The 18,868-nt window shown below is 45.9% G+C and overlaps 1 protein-coding gene across 1 annotated transcript in view; it reads right to left on the reverse strand.

Annotated features, from left to right (window-relative positions):
* Positions 1-18,868, reverse strand: part of MATR3 (matrin 3) — a 368,635-nt gene that overhangs the window by 7,133 nt on the left and 342,634 nt on the right. Inside the window, exon 16 of the mRNA XM_029583949.1 lies at positions 7,704-7,825. Within this exon, the coding sequence (XP_029439809.1) occupies positions 7,704-7,825 (122 nt within the window). The remainder of the gene's footprint in view (positions 1-7,703; positions 7,826-18,868) is intronic.

Genomic DNA, 18,868 nt, shown 5'->3' on the forward strand with positions numbered 1-18,868 from the left:
GATCGTAAGCTAGAATCTCGTTGAGTCTTCGTGGAGGATCGGTCCTTGCTGGAATAGATCCCTGTGTGGAGGTAGGTGTAGAGGGTTTCCTGCCAGAAGTCTTCGCATGTCCACGTGCCATGGTCTTCTTGGCCAGTCCGGGGCCACTAGAAGTACCAGCCCTCTGTGGTGTTCTATCTTGCGGCTGATTCTGCCCAGTAGGGGCCATGGAGGGAAGGCGTACAGTAGGTCCTCCTGTGGCCAGGTCTGGACGAGGGCATCGATTCCCTGGGACAGCAGTTCCAGTCTTCGGCTGAAGAACTTGGGAATCCAGGTGTTGGACCCAGTTGCCAGAAGATCCATGGCTGGGGTTCCCCAGTGGTTTATCTGCTGGAAGGCTGCTGTAGATAGTGTCCATTCCTCTGGATCCAGACTCTCTGCTTAGGTAGTCTGCAGTGATGTAGTCTTTTCCCACGATGTGGGAGACATATTCCCTGTAGGTTTGATTCTGCCCACATCATTAGGGGCTATATTTCCAGGGACACCTGCTGGCTTCTGGTTCCCCCCTGGTGGTTGATGTAGGCCACTGTTGTGGTGTCGTCCAACATGACTGACTGATTTGCCCCAGAGTCTGTGGCTGAACCGTAGGCAGGCTAGTCTGTCTGCTCGGGCTTCCAGTCTGTTTATGTTCCATGCCGACTCTTTTTGTCTCATTGCCCTTGAGCCGTTAGCTCCTGGCAGTGGGCTCCCCATCCCTGCAGGCTCACATTCGTGGTGAGCAAGGTTCATTCCGGTGGAGATAGGCTTGTTCCCTCGCTCAGATGGTCTTGTAGCTACCATTGTAGTCTGTTCCGAACCTTTGCTGGTAGCCGGAGGGGGGTGTAGTAGTTTGAGACATTGGGTTCCACCATGACAGTAGGGAATGTTGTAGGGGCCCACGGGTCGACTTCTATGGTTGATGCCATGAGTCAGAGGACTTGGAGATAGTCCCATGCCGTGGGGAGAGTGGAGTTCAACAATGCTCGTAGTTGTTCCAATCTCCTTCTCCTTGTAGGGGGAAGGGTGACTTTGTTCCATTTGGTGTCAAACCAGACTCCCAGGTACTCTAGGGATTGGGAGGGCTGCAGGTGGCTCTTGGGTGTGTTGACGACCCACCAGAGGTTCTGCAGTAGTTCCATGACTAGTGGTTGCTTGATGGCTTTCCTCTGGCGATTTCGCTCTGATGAGCCAATTGTCCAGGTATGAGTGCACGAGGATCCCTTCTTTCCTTGGTGTCGCCGCTATTTTCCCCTTTGTGCTCCCCTTCGTGCAACCCTTGGTGCCTCATTTAATATCTTTTTTGTACATTTTCTGTTATATAAACCTTTTCCAAGTTATGTACCCTTTTTAGTTTAACAAGTTTAATTTGTAATTGTTCACTGTATCAGACTATGGAATTATTCTCCAGCTGTTTTTTGTTCTATGTAAACCGGTATGATTTACATGTAATGAAAGAATGTCTGTATATAAAAATCCAAAATAAATAAAAAAATAAATGATCTTTGTGAATGTTCGGGAGCCGTAGCTAGCCTGAACGGTAGGGTCTGGAACTGGTAGTGATGGCCCAATATCGCGAAGCGTGGGAAACGCTGATGGAGGCGATGGATTGGTATGTGGAGATAGGCTTCTGACAGATCCAGGGAAGTCAGGAATTCTCCCGGTTATACTGCCTTTATGACCGAATGCAGGGTTTCCATGCAGAAGCGGGGTACCTTCAGGTAGCGATTGACTGTCTTGAGGTTCAGTATAGGCCGGAATGTTCCTTTTTTTGGGCACAATGAAGTAGATGGAATAGTGCCCAGGATTTTGTTGGTGCGTGGGCACCGGTGTTATTGCCTTTAGGGCCGCGGTTCTCAACCGGTGTGTCGCGACACCCCAGTGTGTCACCAAGCACCGGCAGGTGTGTCGCGTGCTCCCGGTCCCTCCCGCTGCTCTTTCTTCCCTGCTGCCGTTGCCGCCGGGCTATCAACACGTTCAAGCCCAGTGGGAATGGCAGCAGTACTAAAAGACGCTGTAGCACCCGTGGCTGGCCTTTTCTTCTTCCCGCGCGCCCCCCCCGTGACCCGGAACAGGAAGTGATACGCGGTGTGCGGGAAGGAGAAAGACCGTGCCGCGTGATAAAGTAGCAGCGGCCGCTGCAGCATCGGCCCCCGAGCTATTGCAGCAGACTGTAATCAGGAAAGGAGACAGCAGCATGAGCCTCCCGCGGTCGATGGAATTCTTCCTTCTTGGCCTGCGGGGCTAGAGGAGGAGGAGCAGCTACCGTTTGTGCTGGGGGGGGGGGGGGGGGGGGGGGAGGAAGTGATTGAGAGAAAGAGAGAAGCAGCCAGCCAGCCAGTGTGTAAGTGAGAGAATGTGTGTGATTGAGAGCCTGTGTATAAGTGAGAGAATGTATTTGATCGAGAGCATGTGTGTGATTGAGAGAAACTGGTCAGAGAGCTGATGTATGTGTATATGTGAGAGACAATGAAAGTGACTGCTCAAGGAGATGACTGATGTGTATGTGAGAGTGTGAGACAGTCAGGGATGTGTGTGTGTGTGAGAAAGAGAAAAAGCATGGAAGTGAGAAATCTGGGTATGTGAGAAAGCATGGGTGTAAGAAGCCTGGTGTTGTGGGGGTGTATGTGAAAGAAAGCATGGGAGTGGGAAGCCTATGTGTGCATGTATGAGAAGAGACTGGTTGGTAAGGTGACTGTGTGACTGGTGTGTATGTGAATGTGAGAGAGAGAGAATGTGATTCAGGGAATGAGAAGCCTGTGCACGTGGAGAGCGAGCATGGAAATGAGAGACTGGTGTGTGTGTGTGTGTGTGTAACAGAGAAAGTGATTATGGGAATGAGAAGCCTGTGCATGTGAAGAGAGTGAGCATGGGAGTGAGAACCTGGGTGTGTGAGACACAGCATGGGAGGGAGAAGCCTGTGTATGTAAGACAGAACATGGAAGTGGGAAGCCTGTGTGTGTATGCATGAGAGAGATCAGGTGACGGGTGTGTGTGTGTGTGTGAGAGAGAAAGAGAGAAAGTGATTATGGGAATGAGAAGCCTGTGCATGTGAAGAGTGAGCATGGGAGTGAGAAACCTGGGTGTGTGAGACAGCATGGGAGTGAGAAGCCTGTATATCTGAAAGAGAACATGGGAGTGGGAAGCCTGTGTGTATGCATGAGAGAGATCAGGTGACTGGTGTGTGTGTTTGTGTACGTGTGTGAGAAAGAAAGTGATTATGGGAATGAGAAGCCTGTGCATGTGGAGAGAACAAGCATGGGAGTGAGAGACTGGTGAGTGTATGTGAGAAAGAGAAAGTGATTATGAGAGTGAGAAGCCCATATATGTAAGTGGAACACGGGAGTGGGAAGCCTGTGTGTGTATGGCATGAGAGAAACTGTTCAGGAAGGTGACTGGTGTGTTTGTCAAAGACTGGGAGATGATTGGTGTGTGAGAGACAGAAACTGGTCATGCGGGCATGACTGGTATGGTGTGTGTGAGAGACATGGGCCCTAAGGAAGAGGACCATGAGTATAGAGCTTAGCCACTACTGCTGCTTCTGGTGTGTGCTACAGCCTGCATGGAAGAGGAGTAGGAGAGCTGCTGGAGGGGGTAAGTAAAGGTGGCTTTTTAAGTTTATTTTTCTTGATTGACTGCCATTTTAATTTAATATTATGTGATGTGTATGCTTTTTTTGAAATATTTTATTGGTGTTTGGAGAATTTTTAATAGTTTTTATGAGTTTTTAATTGTTGGATGTTATTCTGTTCATAGTTGCTGTGAAACATTTATTCTGCTTATGAGTATAGTTTTACAATTATTTCTGTGTGGGGATCTATAGCTGCTTGCTAGTTCTGTTTTCCTAATAAGAGGTGTATTGGTTTTTAGGGCCTGATTTAATATTTGTAGTGTTGCCTTTTCATAGATAGGGTTGCTCCTGTTTGAGTGTATTCCATAATACAGGTGTAACTGTGTGCAGATTAGTTTATGTGCATTACTACAGATCCTGGGAGTATGTTAGGTCGGTTCTGTATGTTACAGAGATATTTTACTAGCATGTAAGTGTTTTATCAGTCTTATTTGTTGCGTTCTCAAGAGGACATGCATTGGTGGTAAACTGCTGTCTTTTCATAAGTAGGGCTATTGAGCCTGAAAGTAGAAGGAGTTTGAGTTGCTGTTACTGAGATGACACCAGAACCAGAATATCTTTATCGGGTGAGTTGTATGGGGAATGTCATAATTCTGCTTTACATCCATTATTGTGGATCAGGGGGGTTCCCCGTGGATGCAAACTGTACTTTTACATCTAGCCCTGTGACGATCATGGGTCAGTGTGTCACGCATGTGAGAACCATCTGTCAGGTGTGTCCCGACAGAAAAAAGGTTGAGAACCACTGCTTTAGGGCAAGTAGTTTTGATAGTGTGGTTTCCACTGCCTTCCTCTTGGAGGGGTCGTGGCATGGAGAAATCACAAACTTGTCCGGGGGGATGCTGTGGAAGTCCAGGTAGTATCCCTCTCTGATGGATAGGACCCAATTGTCCAACGTTATTTCAACCCATCTTTGGTAGAATAGGGCAAGCCTGCCCCCTATGATCTCTTCCTGTAGATGGGGGTCTGCTGATTCTCATTGCATATTGCGGCTGGGGCCTGGTCCAGAGCCGGCTCCTCTTTTGTTGTCTGTTCCAAAAGGACTGCCCCTTGCCGGCAGGGCGGGGGGCTTGGTAAGTGTTTTTGTATGGTCTATAACGCTGGGATCCTCTGCCCTTGGGTGCCCGGGGAGAGGGGTGTTTGTTCCTCTTGTTCCTGTCCGGTAGACGGGGTACTGGGGACTTGCCGCATTTGTCCAGGTCGCTTCCGAATAGGAGTGTTCCTCTAAAGGGCATTCTCGTGAGCCTCATCTTAGAAGTCTCGTTGGCTGACCAGCTTCGGAGCCAGAGCTGTCTTCTGGCTGCCACTATGGATGAGAGGCTCCTGGCTGAAGTGCGTACCAGGTCTGAGGTCGCATCCGTGAGGATGCCTTGATTGGCGTAGTTGCGTCCCTGGCCACAGCCAGGCAGGCGCGTGATACCACAGCGCAGCAGGCAGCGATCTGTAAGGTCATAGCTGATACATCGTAAGACTGCTCCAGGATGGATTCCTGCCGTCTGTCACTGGCATCCTTGACTGAAGCTCCTCCCTCGACTGGTATGGTAGTGGTGGCGCAGGCCAGGGCGACCTTGGGAAACCTCAGGAGTTCCTTTATCGTGGGGTCCAAGGGGTAAGAGAGCTTCTAGGGCTTGACCGCCCTTAAAGGTGGCCTCTGGAGCGTCCCATTCCAGGTCGATCAGTTGTTGTACGGCCTTGTAGCATAGGGAAATGGCATGAGGTCTGGCGGAGCCCGGCCAGGAAGGGGCTTGCCTTGGACTCTATGTTGCATGTGTCCGGGATGGCCAATGCCTTCAGACTTGTGGCTACGAGATCTGATAATTCGTCTTTTGGGAAGAAGCGCATCATGGTGCAATATGGTTCCTTTCTCGGAGGGAGTTCCCCCTCTTCCAGGGGTTCTGATTCCTCCTCTGAATCATCTGTGTCCCCTAAGGGGAGGTATTTGTCCAGGGGAGGCTCATCTGGTGGAGGCCGGGAGGGGCCTGGAAGGTTCTGGACCACTGGCGGGGGTTGTGGTTGTGCCGCTGGTGGCCCTGTCTGTGCGTGGATGTAGGATTGCAGCTCAGCTAAGAATCCTGCCCAGGTGAAGTTGACTGGGACCGCGCATTGGGTCCGATGGCACTCCCTGAGGGCCCCCACTGTGGAGGGGCCGAGTCGGGAATAGATAGGTCTGGGGTAGTCTAGCTGCTGGATCCAGAGTCCTGTACAGGCTGAGGGGGGACCTAGTCTCTACTCCCCCCGACCCGAGCTTCTTTACACAGCAGGCACAGGGCGGAGGTCACCTCGGGCTGCGCCGCTCTCAGGTGGCATGCCGGGCTGTCTTGGACGGCGGTGCCATGATTTGCGCGTGTATCCTGTACAGGTGCGCGTGCCAGGAGGCCTGGTTATGCGTAGGAACGGAAGATGTGCACGTGGCTGTGCACACAGACCTAGTTGTGCGCTTGGCACCCCAGGGCGTGCCACTGTGTGCCCGGCCCTGATGCACGCGCCGCTATGCGCACAAGTACTTTGTGCGCATGGCTCAGTTGTGCGGATGATGTGGCAACCGGTGGGGTGGGAGTGCCAGCGACCATGCAGTAAGATAGCAGCCCCCCCCCAGGGGGTCTTCATGTGGGAGGACCCTCTTGCTGGATCAGGGTCTAGCCCTGACGTGGCTGCTCAACCCGAATGTACAGACGCCGGAGGAGCGATCTGTGCGGCTGTCTCGGAGACTTAGAGAAAGTTTTCTACCTTACCTTGTCTCGGTGCTTCCCGGTCCTCTGCCGGGTGTGGTCTCCGGCTGCGGGGGAAGAGGGAATTACCTTCACCGCCACACTCGGTTCTGCACCCGCTGCCTCTCAACCACTCCCTTTCCCAGGGCTAAGTCCACGCCGGGATCGGGACTTACTTCTGAGGGATCTCAGAAATCACCTCAGAAAAACTCAACTGGGGGAGGGACCCTTAGGTATCACCGCAGGAGAATGGGGCTCTTTTTGGAGTTAAGTTTTTTTGTTTCTTCTTTAAATTTGGAGTTTGGTTTTCTAACTCTGTGCAAGCGTGTGTGAAGTCCCAAACTGCTATGGAGACGGAAAAAACTGGAGAGCAATGCCTCATGCACGGGTATATGTAGTGCTGACGTCAGATTGCAATCTGACTCCATCTCCAACTGCTATCAGGAGCACACTATACCCATTGGTCCTGAGTCCATCTGCTACACGCTAGGAAAAGGGATATCTTCCTTTAATCCGGGCCATCCTCTTCTTGCAAAGGATGCAAAAAAAACCCCAAACCCCCCCCCCCCTCCAAAAAATAAAATATCCTGCGGCTCTTGCCATGTGGGCAATTGTTTCAAAATGGTCAACCTTCCCACTGGCAGGAGCACTGCCCTCTGCAGGCTTTCCCCTCTCCTTGGTCTCAAGTGCAGAAATTCTCTTACCTTCTTCAGCCTGGGCCTACTGCCCAAACTCCTTTCCCGTAGGAACTACAACTTCCTGTTCAGCCCCTGCACAAAATGCACAAGTAGCCCATTGCTGAAGACACCCTCAAACAAAGCTTCTTTCCCTTCTCCGAGAAGGGTCTAGAAAGGCAAAGACCCTTTACCACTATTCAAGACTAAAATTTAGCAGTTCCATGGGCAACTGCTCCTAGGCCTCCACTGGAAGAATGCTAAAGTTTTTTTTTTTTAATATCTCGTGCAAACCTTCATTTCTGGAGCCAGACCCCTGCCTCAAGCAGCTCCTGGATTCCCAGAAAGGACCCTTCCTGGAGCTGGTTTTTCCAAGAGGAAGGAAAACCACCAACTGGCAATTGCCTGAAATCCCCTTGGGTCTTGGATCAGCTCTTCTTGGGGAAAATAGATCTTAAGAAAAACCCTTTCCCATGGGCTTCAATTTATATTCTACTGCTCCAGTGACCTGCTCTATCTGCTGGAGACAAAAATACTAAGAAAATCTTTCTAAGCAACCTCTTCTTCCCCGTATAGGCTAGAGCAGCCTGCTTATTGCAGAAGGGACTAACCTACTTGTCTGGACACTACGGCATGCTTTTCTCCAAGGCACTAGCAAAAAACACATCCACTTACCTTCAGCTTCTGGTAGTGAGACAGGCTGCTGCAATGAGTAGTCTTAGCCACCTCCTCGTTTGTGTAGAAAAGGGAACAGAGTTTGCAGTAAAAACCTGTCCTGGGTACCACATATTCCACCCCTGAAACACAGTACAACAGATCTTAACAGCACATACAAACTAAGGACTAGATTTGCTGCCTGTGTAAAATCGTTTTCACAGAAAAAAGCCAAAAATAAATAGTGACCACTCCACTTAAAAAGGAGTTTGTTGGATTCCTGCTTATTTTATAATTTTCTGTAAACAAAATCTTTATTTAAAAGATTTGTTAGCCACACACTCCAATGATTGCAGCAGTGTACAAAGTAACAAAATCATTTATTTTATTTATTTAAATGTTTTTTTATACCGGAGTATTAGTGTTGGCCTTCACTCCGGTTTACATTTAAAGAATCTTTACAATTCTCATTTAAAGAATCTTTACAATTCTCATATTAAAATTTCCATCCTTTGACTTCTTAAAAAAAAAAAAAAAAAAAAAAAAAGTAAAGTCATGGGACAGGTGGCAATGTCCTTTTGTGGATTACAAACTGGTTAAGAGACAATAGAGTAGGATTAAATAGACAATTTTCTCAGTGGAGGGGGTGGGCAGGGGAGTACCTCAGGAATATGTACTGGGACCCGTGCTTTTCAATCTATTTATAAATGATCTGGAAAGGAATATGACTAGTGATGTAATCAAATCTGCAATTGATACAAAATTATTCAGAGTAATTAAATCACAAGCAGATTGTGATAAATTGCAGGAGGACCTTGTGAGACTGGAAAATTGGGCATCCAAATGGCAGATGAAATTTAATGTGGATAAGTGCAAGGTGATGTTTATAGGGAAAAATAACCTATGCACAGTTACACAATGTTAGGTTGCATATTAGGAGCTACCACCCATGAAAGATCTATGCATCATATTGGATAATACATTTAAATAGTCTGCTCAGTGTGCTGCAGCAGTCAAAAAAGCAAACAATGTTAGGAATTATTAGGAAGGGAATGGTGAATAAAACGGAAATTGTCATAATGCCTCTATAGCGCCATGGTGAGACTGCAACTTGAATACCATGTACAATTCTGGTCGCCGCATCTCAAAAAAGATATAGTTGCGATGGAGAAGGGCAACCAAAAAGATAAAAGGGATAGAACAGCTCCCGCTATGAGGAAAGACTAAAGAGGCTAGGGCTGTTTAGCTTGGAGAAGAGACGGCTTAGGGGGGATATGATAAGAGGTGTTTAAAAATCATGAGAATTCTAGAACAGATAAATGTGAATCTGTTATTTACTCTTTCGGATATTAGGACTAGGGGACACTCCATGAAGTTAGCATGTTATAATGTAACTTTTTGTTCTTCGTGTTGTTGTTTGCTCTGTTAACTGGTTACCCCTAGTTTACTGTAAACCGGTCCGATAAGACCTGGTCTTGAGCATCGGTATATTAAAAGATTTTAAATAAATAAAATAAATGTAGCACATTTAAAACTAATAGGAGAAAATTCTTTCACTCAGTGTATAATTATAAATAGGTTAAATTTATAACTCCTCCAGACCAACAAGAGACACACTCAGAGGATCTCTTCAAGTGCCCCCAGCCAAAACTACCAAACACATTACCTTGAGAGATCGGGCCTTTTCAACAGCCGGCCCCCTTCTATGGAACTCCATCCCACCGGACCTTAGACAGGAGCCCAGCCTCCCAACCTTCAGGAAGAGACTTAAGACCTGGCTGTTTAAAAAAGCTTTCCCGGACACCGATTAATTCTATTCAGCCAGATTCTACCACTTCCACATGTAAAAATGTTATTACTAATGTAAATACCTATACCTAATGTTATTCTCTTTCTTTTCTTCTCTCCTCCCAGTTCTATTACCTTGTTATTTGTAACTGCTTCCTTCTACACAAATAGGTTATTGAATTGTTTACTGTACACCCCTGTTATATGTAAACCGGCATGATGTGTTTGCAACATGAATGCCGGTATATAAAAATTTTAAATAAAATAAATAAATAATTAAACTCTGGACTTTGTTGCCAGGGGATGTGGTTAGTGTAATTAGTGTAGCTGGATTAAAAAAAAAATGTTTGCATAATTTCTTGAAGTCCATTACCTGCTATTAAGCTGACTTACAAAACAGCCACTGCTGTTACTAGCCACTGCCCATGCTAGTAACAGCCACTGCTGTTACTAGCATGGGATATACTTTATTTCTGGGTATGTGCCAGGTACTTGTAGTCTGGATTGGCCAGTGTTGGAAACAGGATGCTGGGCTTGATGGACCCTTGGTCTGACCCAATATGGCAATTTCTTATTTTCTTAATTCTTCTTCTGGCCAGGTCTGAACAAGAACATTGATCCCCAGGGACCACAGGTCTCTTCTGTGACTCAAGAATTGGGGGGCCTTTGCATTGTGAGATGTGGCCAGCAGGTGGATGGGCGAGAGAGGCCCCAGTGATCTATCATCAGTTGAAAGGCTTTGGCCAACACCCACTCTCCTGGATCCAGACTCTCCCTGCTTAGAAAGTCTGCTCTGACGTCTTTTCCTGTGATGTGAGAGGCTGAGATCATCTGTAGAGAGATGTCCTTATGAAATGCGTGGAAATACATCTCCTGTGACATTTGCTGGCTTGGTTCCACCCTGGCAGTTGATGTAGGTTACAGTTGTGTTGTCCAACATCACGTGGACCACTTGACCCTGGAATCTGTGGCTGAATTATAGACAAAATTCTGACTGTCCGGGCTTCCAGGCGGTTGATGTTCCAGAGGGTTTCCTTCCTTAGCCCAACATCCCTGGGTCAACAGTTCCTAAGAGTGAGCTCCCCAGCCCCGGAGACTCATGTCTGTTGTGAGGACCAGTCAGTTTGGGGGAGGACAGGGGTACACTCCTGTTCAGATGAGCTTCCTGCAGCCACCACTGGAGCAGAAACAATCTCATTGGTAAGTGGAAACAAATCAAATAGTCTTGAGACTGCGGGTTCCAAGACGACAGCAGTGAGTGTTGAAGCGGTCGCATGTGTCCTCGCCCATGGCACTACCTTCCAGGGTTACTGCCAAACTGAGAACTTGGAACACCATTGAGGGTATCATGCTCATCAACTGACAGTTGGGAAATCAAATTCCTTACCTGAGTGATTGGAAGGAAGACCTTGCCCTGCTTGGTGTCAAATCTGACTCCCAGATATTCCAAGGACTGGGAAGACTTGAGACTGCTCTTGTCAAGGTTTACTATCCAAACGAGTCCCTGAAGCAAGGAGGTCATCCTGTTGGTCACCCAGACACTCTCTTCCAGGGGACTTGGCTTGGATCAACCTGTCCAAGTATGGGGGCACCAGGATTCCCTCTTTTCTCAATGCTGCTGCTACAACCACCATAATCTTGGAAAATTTTCTGGGGGCAGTGGCTAGGCCAAAGGGCAGTGGCCGGAACTGATAATGGCGACCCAGTATAGCAAAGCATAGGAAACTGTGTTCTTGATGGAATGGAATATGTAGGTAGGCCTTGGATAGGCACAGGGAGGTTAAGAACTCTCCCGATTGTACAGCCATTATGACTGAGCGTAAGGTTTCCATGCGGGAATAATTCACTCGTAGATGCCTGTTGACACTTAAGGTCCAGGATAGGGCGAAAGGAACCTTCCTTCTTAGATACAATAAAATAGAATAATGCCCCGTATTTTCCTGGACATAGGTACTGGAATTACAGCCCATATCCTGTAAAGCCTTAAGCATAATCTCCACTGTATGCTTATTGTGCTGGGAGTGTCAAGGAGACATCATGAACATGCCCCGAGGAGTGCTGTGAAATTCCAGCGCATATCTTTCTTGTATGACCTCCAGTAATCATTTGTCCAAAGTGATCTCAACCCTCCGCTGGCAGAAGAGAGACAGGCAACCCTCTATCTTCTTGTTCCGAGGGTGGGTTGGCAAAATTTCATTGGGGGGAGGAGGGGTCATGATGAACCTGCCCCTCTTGGGCTGTCGACTACAAAAAGGACAGACCTCCCCCCCAAAGGGATGTAGAGTTTCTGTAGGAGTGAAAGCATTGAGAGCCCCTGAATTGGACCCTCATACGCCAGGGGGTCCTGTAATTGCTTTCTCTTATCTTCCAGTAGCCGGGGAACTGGAGATTTGCCCCATTTACTGGCCAGCTTTTCAAATTTGCTTTCGAAAAGGAGCGATCCTTTGACAGGCATCTTTATAGACTGGCCTTGGAAGTTGCGTCTGCTGACCAATTCCGCAGCCCTAGCTGTCTTTATTTTTTATTTTTATTTGTTTATTTATTGTTTTGTTATACCGGCTTTCATGACAGGAATCACATCAAACCGGTTTACAATTAACAATGTGTGTAAGGGAGAGAATTCAAACACAGTAAACAATAGCAAGGTTGTGAGAGAAAGTTACAATAAAACAGGGAGAATAAAACTGGGATCTGGAAAGGGGGAGATAACTGAGCAGCAGAATATTTACAGTGAAGCAAAACTGAATCAATATAATACAGTTGTATAACAAATGACAACAACAATATGATGAAGGAAATGAGTGGGAAGTTAGCGGTTTCTTATTTCAATCCAAATTTTGGAAGAAGAGTTTGTGCTGTTAGGTGAAGGTTTTAATCAAGGCCTGGGAACGCTTTTTTAAAAAGCCAAGTTTTCAGCCTTTTCCTGAATGTTAGTGTGCAGGGTTCCTGTCTCAAGTCAGCTGGGATGGAGTTCTATAGGGGTGGGCCTGCTGTTGAGAACGCTCTGAGACTGAGAGATTTGTGTTGGTAAGTTTTGGCATGTGGCACCTGAAGCGATTCTTTGTAGGATTTCCTGATGGGTCTGGCGGATGTGTGTTTTTTCAAGGGGATTTGTAGGTTGAGCTGCGTATGTTGATGGATGGCCTTGTAGATGGTAGTGATGGATTTGTATAGGATTCTGTAGTGGATTGGTAACCAATGAAGGTCTTTGAGGATTGGGGAGATGTGGTCGATTCTCCTGGAGTTTGTAAGGATTCTGGCTGCTGTATTCTGTACCATTTGTAGGGGTTTGGTATATGATGCTGGGGGGCCTAGTAGTAGTGAGTTGCAATAATCTAGCTTGGAGAAGATTATTGCTTGCAAAATTGTTCTAAAGTCCTGGGCGTGGAAGAGCGGCTTTATTCTTTTCAGAATATGTAATTTATGAAAGCAATCTTTGGTGGTTTGGTTAATGAATGGTTTGAGGTTGAGACGGTTGTCTAAGAAGGCTCCTAGGTCTCTTACATGAGAGGTTTAAAGGAGGGCTGGTGGCTTTGAGTATGTATGGTTGTTTTCTGGGTATATAAGCAGGTATTCCATTTTCGAAGCATTGAGTATTAGGTTTAGGTTGGTGAGGAGGTGTTTGATTTCTATTAGGCAACTATACCAGTATTCCACTGTTTTCGTGATGGATTCTTTTATAGGGATCACGATCTGAACATTGTCTGTGAAGAGGAAATGTTTCAGGTTTAGTTTCATAAGCAGTTGACAGAGTGGGAGCAGGTAGACATTAAAGAGCGTGGGTGAAAGCGATGAACCCTGCGGCACCCCTAGGGTGGAAGGGTGATAATGGGATTCAGTATTATGAATTTTGACCTTGTATCCTCTGTTTTCCAGGAAGGTTTTGAACCAAGTCAGTGTTGAGCCTGTCACTCCTATGTTTTCCAGCTGTTTTAGCAGAAGGTGGTGGTTGACGGTATCAAAGGCTGCCGAAAGGTCAAGGAGGATTAATGAAAACGCTTGACCTTTATCGATGCCGGAGAGGAGGAAGTCCGTGAGAGAGAGAAGTAGTGTTTCGGTGCTTGCAGCTTTGCGAAAACCATATTGGTTTGGGGACAGAATATTGTGGTCTAAGTAGTTGGATAGTTGCGTGTTCACTAATTTTTCCATAACTTTAGCTATAAATGGGAGGTTGGAAATAGGGCGGAAGTTGTTGGGATCGCTGGCATTTAGGTTCGGTTTTTTTAGGAGAGGTTTGATTGAGGTTGTTTTAAGGTCGTCTGGGTAGATACCCTGGGACAGGGAACAGTTTAGGTCGTCGGCTAGGGATTTTGATATAATATCAGGGATAAGAAGAAGCATTTTGGATGGAATTTGATCAAACGGGTGTGATGGTTTCATTTTCTTCAGCACCGATTGTATCTCTGAGATGGTGATGGGTTCGAAGGAGCCGAGCTGAATATCTTTGTTTGGGTGAAGATATGTGCTATCAGATGTGCAAGTGTTTGGTGTCAGCTGATTGAGGTCAGATTTTTTTACTGAAATGAAGAGCCAGTTCGTCTGCTTTAGTCTGGGATAGTTCGGTTGGGATATCTGGAGTGATAGCTTTTGTGAGACTGGAAACGAAGGTGAATAGAGCTTTAGAGTCGAAGATGAGGTGGTGAATCTTAAGGGCATAGTAGTCTCTTTTGGTTTTCAGAGTAGTGATCTTGTATAGGTGGAGGGAGCGTTTGTAATCAGAAAGTGAGGACGGTGAAGGGGCTTTGCGCCATTTTCTGACGAAGTAGGTGTTTGAGTTTTCGCAGTTCATCATTAAACCAGGGTTGTCTTTTGGATGCATTTAATGTTAGTTTTTTAGTTGTCAGAGAACATAGTGTACTTGCTAATTTTGTTATTTTGGACCAGGATTGGAGGGCTGAGTTAGGCATGGAAACATCAATGTGTGAGAGATCTGGGGCTAGAAGCTTGCTGAGGTGTTCCGAGGCGCAAGGTTTCCTGTAGAGGAATGATGGTCTGGAGTAGTGATTGGAGTCCGGTCGTAACAGAGAGAAGGTAGTGGATATTAGTGAGTGATCTGACCATGGGACTTGTTTACAAACTGGTTGTTTGGTTTGTGAAATGCCGGAGTTTGTAAAGAAGAGATCCAGCGTATGACCCACTTTGTGAGTGGGTTTGTTGATTTGTTGTTTGAAACCCATTGCTGACATTACGGTGAGGAAGGCTTCACAGTTTTTTGAAAGGGGGACTTTGTCAACATGTAAGTTGAAGTTACCCAAGATTATAGCAGGAGAGTCTAGGTTTAGGTGCGAAGCTATAATTTCGAGAATAGGAGAGGAATCGAACTCTAGCAGGCCTGGAGGGGCATAGACTAGAAGGATTTGGAGATATTCTGATTTGAAAAGTCCTAATTCTAATTTGGTAGCTGCGTTGATAGGGTAGTGTGTGAATCTCAGGGATTTTTTGGCAGCTAAGAAGATACCCCCTCCTCTTTGTTTTTGTCTTGGGATAGAGAAAAAGTCGTAAGTCTGTGTTGGTAGTTGGGGGCGATGTCAGAAGATTTGAGCCATATTTCTGTTATGTCGCAAAAGTCTGGGGTTGTGTCCTGCAGTAGGTCGTTGAGTATTAATGTTTTGTTGGTAAGCGATTGGGAGTTGAACAGGATGATGGTGAATAGAGTGAGACCTAGAAACTGTGTGGTGGGGGAAATCATGATTGGGATGAGGGATTTGTAGGTGCGTGGGAGGTTGAGCATTGTTGGTTATGTGAGAGCTTATTGTTGATACCAGGTAGCGAGCAGTGGAGGATGGTAGAACACGTCTCGTGGAAGTGGAGGGAGTGAGGGCCCTGCCTTGCAGGGTTTTGTGGGTGTAGGATTCCAGGCAAGGTCTTAGGTATCTAATGAGTTGTCCTCTGGCTGAACTATGGACTAGATCAAGGCCCACGTCTGCTAAAAAGGCAGGTTCCATAACTGCTCTGGAATTCACCTCCAAGTCATCCACCTCCTGAGAGAGGAGGAGACACAAACGAGCTACCAGGGCATAACAGGAATAAATTTGCAAGGTCACTGCTACTGTATCAAAGGCTTAAGGATGGACTCCATCTATCGTGTGCATCATTTAAGGCCACTTCTCTGTCCACTGGGATAGTTAAGAACATAAGAATATGCCATACTGGAACAGACCAAGGGTCCATCAAGCCCAGCATCCTGTTTCCAACAGTTGCCAATCGAGGCCATAAGAACCTGGCAAGTACCCAAAAACTAAGTCTATTCCATGTTACCGTTGCTAGTAATAGCAGTGGCTATTTTCTAATTCAACTTAATTAATAGCAGGTAATGGACTTCTCCTCCAAGAACTTATCCAATCCTTTTTTAAACACAGCTACACTAACTGCACTAATCACATCCCCTGGCAACAAATTCCAGAGTTTAATTGTGCGTTGAGTAAAGAAGTTTTAAATGTGCCACATGATAACTTCATGGAGTGCCCCCTAGTCTATTATCCAAAAGAGTAAATAACCGATTCACATCTACCCGTTCTAGAACTCTCATGATTTTAAACACCTCTATCATATCCCCCCTCAGTCATCTCTTCTCCAAGCTGAAAAGTCCTAACCTCTTTAGTTTTTCCTCATGGGAGAGCTGTTTCATTCCCCTTATTTTGGTAGCCCTTCTCTGTACCTTCTCCATAGCAATTATATCTTTTTTGAGATGCGGCAACCAGAATTATACACAGTATTCAAGGTGCAGTCTCACCATGGAGCGATACAGAGGCATTATGACATTTTCCGTTTTATTCACCATTAGAACATAAGAACATAAGAAAATGCCATACTGGGTCAGACCAAGGGTCCATCAAGCCCAGCATCCTGTTTCCAACAGTGGCCAATCCAGGCCATAAGAACTTGGCAAGTACCCAAAAACTAAGTCTATTCCATGTTACCGTTGCTAGTAATAGCAGTGGCTATTTTCTAAGTCAACTTAATTAATAGCAGGTAATGGACTTCTCCTTCAAGAACTTATCCAATCCTTTTTTAAACACAGCTACACTAACTGCACTAATCACATCCCCTGGTAACAAATTCCAGAGTTTAATTGTGCGTTGAGTAAAAAAGTTTTAAATGTGCCACATGATAACTTCATGGAGTGCCCTTTTTAATTCCCAATATTCTGTTTGCTTTTTTGACTGCCGCAGCACACTGAACCGAAAATTTCATTGTGTTATCCACTATGACGCCTAGATCTCTTTCTTGGGTTGTAGTACCTAATATGGAACCTAACATTGTGTAACTATAGCATGGGTTATTTTTCCCTATATGCATCACCTTGCACTTATCCACACTAAATTTCAACTGCCACTTTGATGCCCAATTTTCCAGTCTCACAAGGTCTTCCTGCAATTTATCACAATCTGCTTGTGATTTAACTACTCTGAACAATTTTGTATCATATGCAAATTTGATTACCTCACTCATTTCTTTCCAGATCATTTATAAATATATTGAAAAGGGTCCCAATACAGATCCCTGAGGCACTCCACTGCCCACTCCCTTCCACTGAGAAAATTGTCCATTTAATCCTACTGTTTTTCCTGTCTTTTAGCCAGTTTGCAATCCACAAAAGGACATCGCCACCTATCCCATGACTTTTTGCTTTTCTTAAAAGCCTCTCATGAGGAACTTTGTCAAAAGCCTTCTGAAAATCCAAGTGTGCTGCATCTACAGGTCCACCTTTATCCACATGTTTATTAACTCCTTCAAAAAAGTGAAGCAGATTTGTGAGGCAAGACTTGCCTTGGGTAAAGCCATGCTGACTTTGTTCCATTAAACAATGTCTTTCTATATGTTCAGAACACTTTCTACTATTTTTCCTGGCACTGAAGTCAGGCTAACCGGTCTGTAATTTCCCGGATCGCCCCTGCAGCCCTTTTTAAATATTGGAGTTACATTAGCTATCCTCCAGTCTTCAAGTACATGGATGATTTTAATGATAGGTTACAAATTTTTACTAATAGGTCTGAAATTTCATTTTTTAGTTCCTTCAGAACTCTGGGGTGTATACCATCCGGTCCAGGTGATTTACTACTCTTCAGTTTGTCAATCAGGTCTACCACATCTTCTAGGTTCACCGTGATTTGAAGTCCATCTGAATCATTACCCATGAAATCCTTCTCCATTACGGGTACCTCCCCAACATCCTCTTCAGTAAACACCGAAGCAAAGAAATCATTTAATCTTTCCGCGATGGCCTTATCTTCTCTAAGTGTCCCTTTAACCCCTCGATCATCTAACCGTCCAACTGACTCCCTCACAGGAAACATAGAAACATAGAAATGACGGCAGAAGAAGACCAAATGGCCCATCCAGTCTGCCCAGCAAGCTTCACACACTTTTTTCTCTCATACTTATCTGTTTCTCTTAGCTCTTGGTTCTATTTCCCTTCCACCCCCAGCATTAATGTAGAAAGCAGTGATGGAGCTGCATCCAAGTGAATATCTAGCTGATAAGTTAGGGGTAGTAACCGCCGCAATAAGCAAGCTACACCCATGCTTATTTGTTTTACTCAGACTATGTTATACAGCCCTTATTGGTTGTTTTTCTTCTCCCCTGCCGTTGAAGCAGGGAGCTATGCTGGATATGCATCGAAAGTGAAGTATCAGGCACATTTGGTTTGGGGTAGTAACCGCCGTAACAAGCCAGCTACTCCCCGCTTTGTGAGTGTGAACCCTTTTTTCTTCTCCCCTGCCGTTGAAGCAGAGAGCTCTGCTGTATTTGCATAGAAATTGAAGTAACAGGCTTATTTGGTTTGGGGTAGTAACCACCGTAACAAGCCAGCTACTCCCCCTTTGTGAGTGCAGATCCTTTATTCCACATTTCCTCTTGCTGTAGAAGCTAGAATGATGCTGAAGTCACAGTAAGCATGTGTACGTTTATTGAATAAGGGTATTGTCTCCAGGCAGTAGCCATCATTCTGGCGAGTCACCCACTCTTCATTGGTGGCCTCTTGACTTTATGGATCCACAGTGTTTATCCCACGCCCCTTTGAAGTCCTTCACAGTTCTGGTCTTCACCACATCCTCCGGAAGGGCATTCCAGGCATCTACCACCCTCTCCGTGAAGAAATACTTCCTAACATTGGTTCTGAATCTTTCTCCCTGGAGCTTCAAATCGTGACCCCTGGTTCTGCTGATTTTTTTCCTACGGAAAAGGTTTGTCGTTGTCTTTGGATCATTAAAACCTTTCAAGTATCTGAAGGTCTGTATCATGTCACCTCTGCTCCTCCTTTCCTCCAGGGTGTACATATTTAGATTCTTCAATCTCTCCTCGTACGTCATCCGATGAAGATCCTCCACCTTCCTGGTCGCCCTTCTCTGTACTGCTTCCATCTTGTCTTTGTCTTTTTGTAGATACGGTCTCCAGAA

Source organism: Rhinatrema bivittatum, chromosome 18, assembly GCF_901001135.1.
Source record: "Rhinatrema bivittatum chromosome 18, aRhiBiv1.1, whole genome shotgun sequence".
In the NCBI taxonomy this organism is placed as follows: domain Eukaryota; kingdom Metazoa; phylum Chordata; class Amphibia; order Gymnophiona; family Rhinatrematidae; genus Rhinatrema; species Rhinatrema bivittatum.